This window comes from Pararge aegeria, chromosome 3, assembly GCF_905163445.1.
Source record: "Pararge aegeria chromosome 3, ilParAegt1.1, whole genome shotgun sequence".
Classification (NCBI taxonomy): domain Eukaryota; kingdom Metazoa; phylum Arthropoda; class Insecta; order Lepidoptera; family Nymphalidae; genus Pararge; species Pararge aegeria.
Window position 1 is genome coordinate 6,153,581 of NC_053182.1, and position 15,840 is coordinate 6,169,420.

A 15,840-nucleotide genomic window follows, 5' to 3' on the forward strand; every position below is an offset into this window, starting at 1 on the left:
TATCCAGAAAACAAAAGAAAACGTTTTTAGTTTTTTGTTTGTAAAACAAAATATACCAACATCACCATTTTTAATTGGAAAGAAAACAGGAAGTTTATCGAATCCTTAAGGGAAAATTTTTTCAAAATCTATATCCTTTCTCAGTACAATTCTGATATTGTATTCCTTAATATGCAATAAGAAAAACATTATCATAATTTTGTTTCGTTCTCTCGTTGTATATTCTTTATTTGTCCCGTCAGGCAGTCAGACACGGCACTATTTTTTAGGTACAAAAGAAAAACGAGTGTTTTGTTTTACGCCTATTTCATTAAAAACTACTGTATAATATGTCGTTCTTAGCGGAACCAATTATATTTCATAGAGCACTTTATGAAGTAGGTACTTTGGATGTCAACAACGGTGTTGTTTGCGTACCTACGAAGGGTTGAAATGTAAAACTAAAACGACCTCGCGCTTAAAAAGGGCAATTCATGCAGTTCATGGAGCGCATGCACCGTTATTAATGTCGAAACATTTGTAACTATCTTAGTATCTGCACTGTGTTTATGATAAATCGGGTCTCATATAACAGTCGACTTCGTGGCCGGAGTTCCAAAGTGTCAGCTCGAGTAACTGATGATATATTTAGCCTCATACGAATCTGTCATTATTTCTCTCTCGGCTTTTATAGACGATAAGGGGTTTCATAATAACAGCTTTGTTTCGAAACACTACAAGTCTATTAAGAAAACAATTGAAAGCAATGTTGTAGTAAGATATGAAAGGGTACGTTTATTGTATAGTAGTCGATGGATTTGTACTTCTATTAAAATTTAGTACCTAGTCTTAAAATGACTTTAAATTATTTTAACTTTTGTTTATTTAAGATTACACACATAAAAAATTGGAACTATTTGTTAAAGTTGCAGTAAAATAGGCGTAAAAACACTTTATATTAAGTGTTGTTAAAGATGAATGGCTTTTCAGAATCCTTACTTATATATGCGTACATATTATATATGCGTAAAACAGTTTGTTTGTTAATCCTTCCTTCGCGCTCTAATTAAGCAACCAATCGTCTTGATTTGTGGCATAAAGTTAGTTGAAAGGACTGTGAGTAACTTACGCTTTTTATCCCAGAAAAACGAACGGTTCTTGAATGTTAAATAACCGTATTAAACGCGGACAAAGAACGCGGGGAACAGCTAGTAAACAATATGTTTGGTATTCCAAAAGTGAGCCTTATTTATAGCGCTGTGTAACATTTATAAAATTAACATAATTAATGTTAAAATGCAACAACGAGTGGGTAGGTACGTAAGAATCATCATAATACGCAACGCATGATCGCTTGCAATTGGCATTGACATTGAAAAGCATAATAATTTTTATTGTGTTGTGTACCTATGTAGGTTATTATAATATTATGTAATTACATTTGAATAGGTACCATTAAAACGACCTTACGCCGACTTAAAAGCAGTAATATTCATTTAACAGTGTGTAATACTTGGTTGCTAATAATTTTGTTACACAATGTTTACCATCATGCTAATACGATGTTTTTTTAGTATTAACTTAAAGTGCAATTATAGATATAATGTGGAAATATCTATCCGTGTACTACATAAGTGATACTATTATGAAAATATTTAGATTCCTTTTAAACTGCATTATCACGTCATCTGGCGAGATCGCATTCAAGCGCTAACTTGTAATTGAATACAATGTTTTGGTTATACCAATCAATTAAAATATCATTTAAAATGACGTTGTACGTATATATGCTGATTCAGTAAACTTTTGTATTATTAACAATACAAAATATTTGTTTTTAATTGATATAGCACAGGGCCAAAAGATACCTACTTCTCAACTACTTCCGAAGAATTTAATTACGGTTTAAGATACGAGTAAAGATTTTATTTACCATTTTACTCATTCCATAACCTAAGTTGGCATCTATTTATTTATTTGATTATTTGCGCTCCTCGCGTTCTTAACTCAGTCTTTAATGACCCCGACATATAGGAATATGAATAGTATGTGTACGACGCAACTCGCAATCCGCAAATTAATGAATACCTTACATTTTAGGTTATACCTACGTCGCTGAAATGTTACTTTCTTTTACCAGGTGCCTACCCCCCTAAAGTCTACGTTTTGTAAACTTTTAAAGTATTTTTAAAAATATTCTGGTCTTAAACAACCCAATACCGTTCCACTAGTGAGTCCTTTCAGAATAAGAAGGGTGTAGTTCATAGTCCACCACTCTACCTAAGTGCGGATTGGTAGACTTCACAGGCCTTTAAGAACATTATGTAGAACCCTCGGGGATGCAGGGTTCCTCGTTATTTTGTCCTTCCCGGTTAGAGCAAGGGACGGGGATCAATCTCGGCTATCACTGCTACCACTAGTCAATTAAAAATACCAAGTAATGTAAGTTCCAAGATTGACCATAGTCCAGCACCAAAGTTAAGGAATCTGTAATCCAATACCCACTGGTACGTATAACTGTCTAACGTAGTTAATATGCATATCTAGATACTCGTAGCATTGTAGATCAAGCAATTGTTCGTAACAAGTTGGGAGGACTCAAACAAGAGATTTCCTTGTTTTATTGAAAGTGGTGTTTCCCCTTGTCACGTCGAGTGTCTAGTACAAGACGGGAGAACAATGTGTTGGAATTTTCAGTGGAATGTGCACGGGAGAATTCATTCAGTTTCTGGAAACTGTTTATAGGGCGGAATTGTCCTTGAGTTTATTATGGCTTTCAATTGAAATTAAAATCATTTATTTCGAGAATGCCTATTGGAAACATTTTAAAAACGTCAACTAAGCCTGCCTAGTAACTCTACCACAGTTTCAAAAGGCAGATTCTAATGAGAAGAAGCCGTCCAAGAATCCAGTCCAGTATTTTTTTCCCCAAAATCATTTCACAATTTAACAATCTTTTTCACCCTTTTCACTGTAGGAGGAGACATGTGCCCTGTATTGAGCCGGTTGACATGATGTCTAGTATAGTTATCTGTTACGGTTAATTAATATTGTTTACTATTACACTAAACGGGGAAACGTGTTAACTCAACAAACCATTAAACTAATAAAGGTGACCAGGGAACTAACAATAAAGGTCTATCAAGACAGTTAATAAAGTAACTCCAGCAAATGTAATTAATTTCCTACTTATCATACAACTGGTCCACCTACGTGAATGCCTCGTACACATCTAATAATCTTTCAATGCCAAGATAACCTTTGGCTTTGAAATACTAAAGTCATTTTATTTTTAACGTTCATGACCTAAAAAGGCACGGCTTATGACTTTTTTTTTGCCACGCATTCCGTAACGAGTCGTTTTAATATAATCAAAATTAAATTGCCCTTGTATCCTTCGCACAGTCCACGGCCATGGGTAGGCTTACATCACTAACATATTACATAATGAGTAGGTACATTTAATTATTTATTTAAAAATAACGGAACATGCAGGATGTTCCGTTATTTTCAACGAGATACAAAGTACAAAGTACTATCCCTATCAGAATTGAAAGGATCAGCCTCCTTCCTTTTATTAGAGAGATTCAGAGTTATGATCTATGGCCACAGCATAGGTTGGTGGGCTTTATCGTTTTTTATCGATACGTACTACGACAGGGGGTGGATGGATAATGCCAAATTTTTACTTCAGGATTTGCTTGGGAACTAAATTCGAAGGAATAAAACCTTATGAGTTGTCTAGTACAAAATAATTACGACTAGAAAATTTCCCTACATACCCGTTTTATCTATAATTATTTTTATTATTTTATCCGTTTACATTAAATATTCACAAATGTTCGTTACACATTACGTCATATCTACGAATAGTTAACGTGTTCTTCTACGGGCAGTATTTTATGGCGTCAGTGCTGTCTATTGGCTATCTCAAAAGCAATAATTCATATCTTGATCAAACAGCGAATGGGGCTTTAGGATTTGTGTCGGAGTAACCGGGCCGTGTCAAACCCCAATTGAACTATTAAATAGAATTAAATCCATTGCCTACATTGATGAATTATTACTTATCATGATTTATGGGGCAGAACTTTCAAGTTTTCATACCTATAGTCAATACAGATGTTCAATAGATAGGTCTATTCTCATTTTATATATAACCGAATAACACCGGAAGAAAGCGTAAGAATTCGTAAGTTCAGACGGTGCATTTAAAGCGCAGACGACGGTGTAAACACCTTCTGATATGACACCGTAATTCAGTCGAAGCTGAGTCATTGCAGTGTTTTACAAATTCAGGCCCGCATTTGATACAATAACGCTAACGTCCATACGCTATAACAGACACGCTGTGGTCACGCATATTTTGTACATAATACATATACGTTGTAATGCGTACAATTATTTCTATGTTTGTGTTGTACGCATTTTTGTGTCAATAGCAATGCAACAACCTGCTGCTTAAATCTCCACGGAGATGTAAACGAGCGTTGGTGTCGTGCGTTGTCTGCGTTTGAAAATTCGCCGTGTGCAATAAGCTCTTAAATTGATAACAACAAGGGCAATGCGGATGGTAACAATAACAGAAAGCTATAAAATATTAATATAAATAATAGAGCTTATTAAAATACCAACACACCTACACACATATTAGACACTGCTCTACTTGTGTCAATTAGGATTATCATAAGCTTCAAGCAATGAAAAATACAAAGCATAATGTATAGAGTATTGAATAAATAGCATTGCCGAGACCAAGATCGTTTAATGTCGAAAATAGATTCACTTATAGTCGAACGTAATAATTGAAACCGGTTTTTTTATTTGATATTGAATGTTAAACAATCAACAAAGGTTCTGTAAAATTTTCCATCCGAAAAAATAAGTATAAATTGGTCGAACGTTCTATTAACTCGAGGATCTATGCGAATCTCAGTCTTACCCTCTTGATTTACGCTAGATGGCTTAGGGTAGATAAGGAGCGGAATTTGGGTGTAGACCTTTTTGTTACTACAAAAAATAAATGAGCTTTTCAAACAGTCTTTCAATAAATTACAAACCAGTGCCTGTACAGTAAATTGTAACAAAGTTAAAGTATTTGAGCGATGTCAAAACTGTTTGCTATCAGAGTTATACTTTAATCTTATCCTTCTTATAATTTAAAAATTCTATTCGATGCTTTTTACTGTAAATTTTCTATTAAATTGTTAAGAAAATAATGAAAACACACTTCCAAATAGAAAATCTCTTTTCATTTTGCTAGTTTTTTTTACATTTTTAAACACACAACACTATAAAATTATGAAAATATAGTTTACATTATAAGAAAACTTAGTAAAAATTGTCTAAATATGTTTTACAAAGAGCATATAAAATCAGCTCTCGGAATATCTTTTTAAATTACCTAAGTAACACAGTAAGTTTATTTCCAACTTCAAGAAATATAACGGGTCCTTTTTAAAAGATCAAGTTTTTATAACCTTCAACAGTATGCAAGAAATAATATAAATATAGTTTTAAGGAGGTACTAGCTATGCCCGCGACTTAGCCTGCTGGTAAAACTAATTTAATCAACCTGGATGTTAAATATTTAAAAGCGAACCTTGCTCACTTACTTTGCAGTAGTGGATCCGGTCATGGTTTTTACATACTTATAAGTAAGGAGGTACTTATAACTTATAACTATACTATATAAATATACTTTAGCATTAATAATTATTATTCTCAGAATTAAATTTTTAGTTAATAAAAACTAACATTATACTTTCTGATTTAGTAATAAAATTATTTTAATATTAGGGTTGAAGAATCAATCCTTATAATGTAACTGTTTATTTGCAACGGATAAACGGACTCCATTGCGTTGCTTAAGGTAATGACCAAATTTTCTTATCCAATTTCTTTTCTAAATGTTAAGCATTTGATAACAGTTATTCAATGTTCTCACGAAACCGTAGTACATGGAGGAATGAAAGTGGATGCATTAAATCGATTCGCTTGGCGCCTCGTTGTCCACCCCAGTTATTACCTGCACTGAAGCAACATAAAACAACAAATAAAGTAGAGCCTTTTGAAGTATATTTCGACGGTTTAAGAATATCACATTCATTATAGCAGGCGTTGCGAATTTGTTTACATCTATGTTTCAACTGTAACTATTGATTGACATCATAGGTATGAACTGTGAAAAATTCGAAGTCAGTTATATGATAATATCCGAAAAATAGAATAAAATCCGAAAGCATTAAACAGCAAAACGCAACCAACAAAGTAACCAACGCTACGCGACGCGATATACTACTCGTATTAAAGCTATTCTTAAAGAAATATATTATTGCTTACAAAATCCGACTTAATGTATGCTAACTGAAAATAAAAACCCAGGCAAACTGTAAATGAGCATAGAACCATTTGTAATTATAGTCGTGAACGCGTAACGCGCTCGTGATTTTTAGAAACTTTTACGAAACTAATATTATCCCTAAAAAAAATTAAAGTAATAGAGAAATCAAAGATTCCATTCAAAGGGAATCAAGGATTACGCTGTACAATGTGACAGCGTGATTTATTTAATAATTAATTAATGTAATTAGTTAGTGATAACGTATACAAAATTGTGTTCCTGTTACATCTTTTTTATCATTTGCCTAGAAAATCTCTTTAATTCTGATTATAAGTTACTCAATATTATAGATGGCAAACCAAATAGAAGTCAGAATCGAATTCCAGACATTAGAAAGCCTGCCCTGTCCTGCACTATAGGTTCCAGAAAATATTCAGCACAGTAACCACAGCAGATTGTATATATGTATTATATAAACTGCCCTCCCTGTCGATTCCGGAACAGCGTTGTCCTAAAAACTTTTAGCATAGGATAATCGAATTTGAGTTTACGTTCCAATATGGTGCTAAATCTTATTTGGTATAGAAAGCCACACCCCACTTAAAGGTGAAATGGCCTCGCTAACTTTGTCAAGAAAATTGAGTTTTACAGCGATCGTACCGCAGCTTGTTTACTTTATTTTGCCCTACATTCACAGTATGAAGCAATTTAAAAAAATGGTATACATTACCGATTATAATGAAAAAATTCTTTAAACGAGTACCTATCATATTAAGGAGTTGAAAACCACCATGCCGGCAGATTTGCGTTGTGGTATAAAAAGTGCAAGATGGATCCCTGATTGAATATTTACAGGTCTAATGCCCTTTGGCAGTGGGGAATCACCAACCTACCGGCAAAGCCTTACCGCCATGCAGTTTAGCATTCCGTTCTAATGCCACTTGGAAATCAAACAGAGTTATGGCCCATTATTCAATATTAACTCTTCAAGGTTCCTCCGAAGCATCTTAAAAATCTTTGCTATTTTCTTCTGAATTTTCTTGATACACAATGTATATTGTTTAATGGAGCTAAATGTATTTTCAATTATATTCGATATGGATATTTACGGAAAGAAAAGTTCTTGAGTATTTACTTTGGCTAAGAGCCAGTAGGTATCATGCTAAACTGATCACTGCAGTACTTCAGTTCAGCTTATGTAAATCACTGCAATGGACACTTCGGCAAAAACTACAGATTCTTTTATATATTTTTTTTGTTACAGATGACAATGATGAAGAAAACAAAACATTGTTCCAGTGGATGGTGGGTAGTGTTACTAACAGCCACATTAGCAGTGGGAGCTATAGCCGATGCTGGTGTGGGACTCTTTAACGCAAGACTTAAACAGATCGTCACCTCCAGTACACTCAAATGGGCGAACTTGAGGAAAGAAGCCATGGAAAACTATGTCGTCGGGGCAGAATCACAACAAGGTATAAAATAAAACTCTCTATTAGAAACCAAAGAAAATAAACATAAGCAACTTATAAATTTATTTATGTCGGCCTTATTAATGGTCGTAGTATATAGTAGTATTTTTCAGGCAACGACCAAGTGTCAGAAACATGAGAGTTGCATAGGTTAACGCGATATTTATAAAATAATATGTAATTTATAAGAAAGTAAAAAAAATAATGACTGATCATATTTAATTTTTAGGTCCCATTTACTTGTGCAGAACTCGGCATGAAGGTGATATGCTTTTGGGTCAACTAAGACCTGACTACACATCCTGTGCTGTATCGGGAAGTAAAAGCTATGATATATTCGAAGTACTGGAAAATATTGAAAACGCTTCTCTTATAATATGGAGTTCCTGGTATAAATTTAACTCAAAACCAAGCGGTGGCGTTGTTGTCGAATCGTCCGTTGATTCCGTTTTCATAGGCCGAATAAAAGCAGATATGGGCTTTTCACATAATATTGGAAGAATCATCTATGAAAGCACAGTTGGTCATTTAATTACATTCGATGAACAAAACACTGAGTTAGAAGAAAACAGCGGAGAGATTTTATTAGAAATTGAGCCTGTTAAGTACAAACTGGAAAATGTTGAATTAGATTTAGCAACTCAGCACGAAAGACAAATGGATCCTCAAATATATGAAGAACGCATTTTAAGGAACGATGACGATGTTGCCGCCACTGTAACAACCGAAATAGAATATAAGTACAATTACACTTTATCTTGGAGTCACGGTCATGGCATCGCTATTGGTCTGAATACTACTATTGAAATGAGCGATGGAACAGTATTTCCCCAAATAGAATGGGCCAATCCATTCAGTGAGGAAAGAAAAGAACTTTATAAGCTAGAAAAATATCTGGAACCGGGAACCGCATGCAATGTCACCTTGAGAGGCAACAACACTGACAGAGACGTGCAATACACCGCAAAATTAATAACGTACTATAAAGACAATAACTCGCGATCAAGACAAATGCGAGGGGAGAGGATCGAAAATACAGTAGAAGTTGAAGCTATATATGGCGAAATCTATTACACTGTCAACAATACGGTTGTGCCAACTACTACCACCACTACTACAACCACTACTACAACTACAACAACGACTCCAGCGCCCACTCAAGCACCGTCATCTTTGGAAAAGGAGGACGTTGGTATGATAATGGATAGCAATGATATATTGGTAGACAACAGTGAGGGTATGGTAAAAGCCCCTCCCATGAAAGAAGACATAAATCGTTCTGTAGTCGGAGGTCTTGGTAGCAAGCCGGAAAATGGTGCCAATACCAGGATTATTTGCTTCACATTGTTTGTGCCGATAATTGCCCTTCTTCTATAAATTTATCCATTATAGCTTACCTTGTAAATAAAAAAGAATATATCATTGACTTCATAGTTGCTTGACGTTATTAAAGGTATTATGGCGACTTTGCTTACCGCAATTGTTTATTATCCGAGACTAAGATAAACTTTCTCGGCGTATTTTGTAAATATAGAAAAGATTTTGTTTTTACAAGACATTCCTGTTAAATATTTTCATTCCAAATGTATAAATGATGGACCCCAAAACATCCAATTGTATATAGATTTTGTAAATAGTTAAGAAAATTAAAGTCGCCGAGCGACAACAAAAGATCTTTTCCTTAAGAAAGACGATTTGGTTATATTTATTTTCTGGAATATAAGTAGATAAGAGCACTTTTACCACTTATAAAACATTACTGTGCTTTTAATCGCGAAAAAATTAGAACTTCACAATTTCAAATCTTGTGTTATCGTTTAATCTGTTATTAAGCTTGCTTGTACATACTACGACGGTAAATTATTAAAATAGTGTTCTATACCTCTATTAAAGTATCCAAAATTTTGGAGCCAACTTTCGATATCCTCATTCATAAAATTATATATAGAATATTCTATAAATCATTAAAACGATCATCCGAAAAAAATATATCGATGGATCAAATATACAAAAAACTATGAGATTTTCAACAATTCTCTAATAAATACTTACATCCTTTAATTTTGTGATCCAGTACTTCATAAAATTAACTATGTAAAATAACATCAAACTTTACTTTTTATATGATTAATTACCAAAATTTTAATATTTTATTAATGTTGCCATGTCGCTTTTGGCCATAGTTGCCAAAATTTAAACAATAGCTTGATTGAGCTACGCTCACCATTTTTAAACATTACTTTGAATTATATACTGTGCTGGGCCTTAGAATGGATATTAATTTAGGATACCAAATTCGTATTTTTTACTATGTCGTATTTGTAGCACGTATATTTTCAGTACCTATTTTTCTTAGTTTTGTGTAATTACTTACTTATAATTGTTATTTTTAGTTGTAAGTGACAAAGTTTTAAATCCAGAATTAAAGATATTACTATAATTAAAGCTTTTTGCGTTAGTTGATATATTAATTTATTTGTTTTAGGTTATTTATGACAGTTACAATCGCACTTAAGCTCCAAAAATGAAAAAGATTGAAATATAACTATTAACTTTGTTAATACAAAGTTAAATTTTCTCTTGAAGTTCACCAATCGATCGAAATAATCGATTATATATATCTTTAGCTTTCTGTTACGTAAGTATATCAGTAAATACACCAATTAGCAAGGAAATAGTTTATAATATAAGTGTTATAAAATGCTTCGCTGTGTTTTGTGAATGTGAACAGAATGAATATTTTTGTATGGACACACGATGCTAGGCGCACTTTGGTGATTTTTCTTCGACACTCTTACCAGGCTTTGAGAGCTTTAATCTCATAGGGCTTTAGTAATAAACGTTGTATAGCTGGTGATTAGTTATTCAATAATTTCTCCCTCTGATGACATACCAATTATTTAACGTTCGAAAGACGAGAAAACATTGCGTAAGTATGCGAATGCTTTACAACCTTTATGTGAAAGGGGGATAGTGTATTTATGAATACAATGTTTGGAGAAGTCTTTATTGAGCGCCTAGCTTTTAACTGTCAATGTTAGTAATACTATTTGTGTAACGCCTCTATACATAGGTTAATATTATGTGGTAACTCCATAATTGTATTGTCATTAATTCCATAATGTCACGTGTCCATTCATTAAATAATATTATTATTATACATCAAATCATTGTTATGTGATTTAAGCAGAATCTCATTATTAACATATTTGTAAAGATCAATATCCCACCTAAGTAGTATCTTATCACTTAAGATTTAGAATATAAAAGTATAATATCCTCGAAGTGTATTATTCTAAATAAAGAGTTATTAAATGTGTAAATTTATAACACCACAGCTTGAACAAATATTTATAATTGTAATCTTTCATGGACCCTTTCAAAATCCATCAACAGGAGCCACATGATTGCACATGTTTAATTCCAAAATAAAACATTTAGTCTTACATAAATCATAACAGAATCAGAATTCTATCTATATTTTAGTTAGTACATGTTTTCCTTTATTCTATTCCGTGATTTCTTAAATTAATATATACATACGAGTATATATTATATATATATATTCATCATCGTAGTATATTATGCTTTATGCATTTAGAAGAGAGTGGCTCTATTTAAAAATAGAATTAATTCATGAATCTCGAAATCAAGATTGTTTGCGAAGCATAATTGTGATGTTCAATGTAAGTTTTGTTTTTAATCATTAAAGCGTAACTTTAAAAAAAGAATTTTTATTCATCAGTCTCACAACATCCAAGGAAAACCCCGTGTTTAATATATCAAAGAACCTAAACTACCTTCATGGCAAATGCAAAAGAAGAAATGACTGTAAATAAAACCAAAGTAGATTTTCAAATAGATGCCTGGAGACAATGATTTCTAGACAGGGTACTGTTTAAAATATCTAGGTAGACGGATGTGTGGGAGAACAATGAAACTTTAGCTACCTGTCACCCTGTGCTATATAAAAGGTGAAGAGTCTTGAATAGGAATCAATTGACCTTCTTTCCCGTGTTAGTAACGAGACCACATATATACAATAAACTGGTAACGTATGTTGGATTTCTCTGCTTCACTTATCTTACACCTACACATTGAGCTATCCAACCAATCCGGTAAAATTTAGAACCAGATGGAGGTATAAAAATCTCCACAGTATAACCCGACGAACTTCGTACCACCAAGTGGTAATTCGCATACAAAAGATCTTTGAGGTTTTTATGGCCACTGCTTTGGGATTTTCTTAATTTTCATTAGGTATTATTAAATCACTCGTGTACCTATTGAGTTATAGGTATAAAAAATATATTCAAATGGGTCTAGCCATTTTGTGTCAGACAGACGCACGGCAATTCATTTTTACATATACAAAGATCGATAGGACCTATAAAATTATTGAACTGATGTGTCGCGTCGTGAGTTTGCAGTCTTTGACTGCATTCTCACCTGACGGCAAGTGATACGTCTAAAATGGTTGAGGGTTAACCTTTTTAGCGGGTTATATTAAACACTAACATTACCCTTACGAACGACAAATCGCATGGCGGCAAATCTTTTCGGTAGGGTGGTACCTAGCCACGGCCCAAGCCAAACCAAACCAGAGAAGAGAAGAGTATTCCCAAATAAGCGGTGAACAAACCTGGAACCTTATATGACAACTGGTGCCAATGTCACTTGGCTGTCACTTCTATGTACTGGGCTGCTTTTAAATTTCTAAAAACATGTTTGATAGCCCAGAACTTCGACTTTACTTCCTGGGCGCAGAGTTCGAATACCAGCTGACCAATCCGCACTGGGCCAGCGTGGTGTACTACTGCCTTAACCCCTTCTCATTGTGGGAGGAGACCGGTAATGGGTCGATGTATGATAATGATAATGAGGAATCCTTAATAACTTCACGAATACAAGGTGTATAGGACACTGCCTGTGAAATTTTCTCCCAGCTTGTGTACATTCTGTCTAAGATAGTACCCTATAGGTACAATAATTGGGTTCAACAAATCTTTTCCATGGTGAAAAGTAAATGATAGCTACATGCAAGATAATACAAAAAACATAATACGAAACGAGATATCCATTGTTTATGAAATCTACATGATTTCATAAAGAATGGATCTCATTGCCAAATTCCATGAAGGCTATCCAATAAAGATACTAGGCATAGTATTGTACATATACCAAAAATTAAGGCAGGCGAAACCACGAAACACTGGTATTTGTGTTTAAAAATATATTCCAAAGCCCCGTTACAGAGCATCCCTCACCCGGATATTTCACAAGCGAGGCGGTTCAACGACGGGGGAGGGTCTCACAGCCTCTCTAAACTTATGTGATGCGATAAAAGAACGCTCGTAATATATTTTCCTTTGTTACTTAACTATATTTTTATATTTTATTTATAAGTATATATATATATACAACGAAAAACGGAATTACGAAGTACTGTTGAAGGGTGCATAAGTATATTACATAAGGAATCGCCCTGTAAAAATATTAAATCAAAAGAAACATATTTATTTTTCAATACAAACTAATTCAAAACATTTTAAGTGTTTATAATTTTATAATATTTATAGTGCTTTTAAATACACTTTGAGGAAATACCATTTTTAAATTTATAAAATTCTAAGTGTTTACTTATGACTACCCTATTCAAGATAAAAGACCGACGCGTGCATAGTACGCTACGCGACGTGTACCTAATAAAGTGACAGGAGTCACTTGATTTTTCTTTAGCATGTCATGTATCTGATTTATTTCAGTCAACTCGGTTGGGTTTCACAGAAAAGTTTCAGAGACAATAATTAATGCACATCTAAATCCTCTGAAGTATTATTTCGTTTTCATTTACACGTTGTATATTTCAATATATATAGATATTTTTTTTCTATGTTTTTTTTTGCTGGCTTTCTTTTATTCTCAAAGGCGTGTGTAGCCCACCAATCCACACAGGGCCAGCATGGTTTTTTACGGCCTTAATCCTTCTCATCGGGCCCTGTAGTGGGCCGGTTACGGGTTGATATGACGATGATGATAATTCACCGTACAGCGATAGTAACATATCAAATCAATGCTTTAGAGTTTAATTTTATGTATTATGACGACTTCTCTGGCGCAACGGTGAGCGCTGTGAATTTAGGTAGGAGATCCCGGGTTCGATTCCCAGCAGGAGCAATTTGGGAATTTATAATTTCTGACGTTTCTCAGGTCTGGTCTAGTAGGAGCCTTTGGCCGTAGCTAGTTTTCACCCTACGCGCATCGCGTAGCAACCGATTAGGGATATGACTATCAAACTCCCCAACAGGTTAGACTGCTACCATCCGTCTGCATCATCACTCACACACTGTTCACACAGTCAAGGGCTAACTTGAAGTTGAATAAAAAAATATTCAAAAATACTTTATTTTAATTGCGATTTCCCGTCTTTCTTGTACATTTCTTTCGTTTAAGTAACCTGGAAGCGATCACTTTTATTGATAGGTTCGCTTGTAAAATTTCAAGAGCATCCATACTTTGTTTCTTGTAGTACGCAATAAAGATGATTAGAAAATACTTTGTTATGAATGGAATCAACCCTTTGTTTTTACAAAGATAAGAAAAAAAACGCCGGTCGCTATAAGCCAATTAGGTAGCATGTAAAGAATACCTACAGTTGATAAGAATATTTTTATCTACTGCTCGATTCAATAGCTTCTCCAACTGTTGCTACTGCAACGTTAAGAAGAAGGAGAACAATGTAGGTACGTAGTTATATTATATCTCCACCTTATAATTAATAAGTTTTTTCTAATATTATGAAGAAGCGGTTCCACGTGATAAATTCTGGTTACTAATTTTTTTCCCATACAAATCTTAACTATACCCCGACCCACCTCATCGCATCACCCGCTCGCACGTCTAGTTCGCCTGCTCGGTAACGTGAATATCTCAAAGAATTTGAAATACAAAAACAATTTTCAAATACGAATTGCAGATATTTAATATAAGTAAACTTAAAAATAAACTTTACAGCTGTATTATATTTGTATGTATTATGTATATATATATCTGTATCGACAGATATAGAGAGAGGACTAAATGTATTTTGTTGGATTGCTCTTCTTTCACGCAGCAACGGACCAACACGAACCACCTAACCTTTTGCGCCATGGACTATTTTCCATGGCGCAAAAGTTAATTTGAAAGCTCTAATTGTGTTTAGTCAATTGTAAATTGTGTTTAGCAAATACTTGTCAGGTGTGTCGTGTGGAGACGGCACATCATAATACAGTTGTCACAACCCCACGACTTCTCGCGGGTGTTGTACGAGGCGACTAATGGAATGTAACAAAGAATGGGCAGCAGCGTGTGATTATGGGATATGGATATAAAACCAGCCCGTTTGGGAGAGGCCTTTAGTCCACCAATGGACTATTATAGACTATTGGTGATCGGGTAAAAGTCCATTTAAAATAATGCCAGCGTCCATCTAAAGTTCATGGTTCTGACATTTGCTGGGGTAAAGTAGGGTGCGTTTGAAATGCTCCAAGCTACGGCTATGGCCAGCAATAAAATAAATCATTTTACGGGCAACTATTAGGCCTAGGAGTGAGGCTTGCAAACGTAGGGCTCGTGATATTTAAGTTATTACTTCCAAAAGGTTGTTAAGGATTGTGTAAAGAACTCTGCAAACATTATATTGGTATCACCTAACAGACAAGAAAAGCCCATAGGTTACTAACACTTTCAAAACGGGCCTTGGTCTAGGAAAAAGCACACAAAATTAGCCGGGTGAAACAATAGATAAATAAGAAAACAGACAATCTAGATTATTTATTTAATAATTCTGTATGGACATCCAATTCTATATTGCGAGTTGAAGTTAGTGAAGATGACAAGCGGGCGAATTTTATATTATTAAAAAGTGATTGTTTGTTTTCTTATAAATTAAAGTAAATATTGTTAAATATGAGTTCAAATCGTGTTCAAATTGTTTCTGTGGCGAAATTTGGTGTGTTCAAATATTAATTGGCAACAAAAAATTGAAATTAAATACAGCTCTTT

General features: G+C 34.0%; 2 protein-coding genes across 4 annotated transcripts in view; one reads left to right on the plus strand and one right to left on the minus strand.

The window, feature by feature from the left end:
* The window catches only part of LOC120635812 (protein unzipped), a 39,138-nt gene extending 27,616 nt beyond the window's left edge, over positions 1–11,522 (plus strand). For all 3 annotated transcript variants that reach the window (XM_039906992.1, XM_039906977.1, XM_039906984.1), the window contains 2 exons: positions 7,587–7,797; positions 8,024–11,522. In XM_039906992.1, the coding sequence (XP_039762926.1) occupies positions 7,587–7,797; positions 8,024–9,171 (1,359 nt within the window). In that variant the 3' untranslated portion in view covers positions 9,172–11,522. The remainder of the gene's footprint in view (positions 1–7,586; positions 7,798–8,023) is intronic.
* The window catches only part of LOC120635796 (mitoguardin), a 65,936-nt gene that overhangs the window by 40,700 nt on the left and 9,396 nt on the right, over positions 1–15,840 (minus strand). The window lies entirely within an intron of this gene.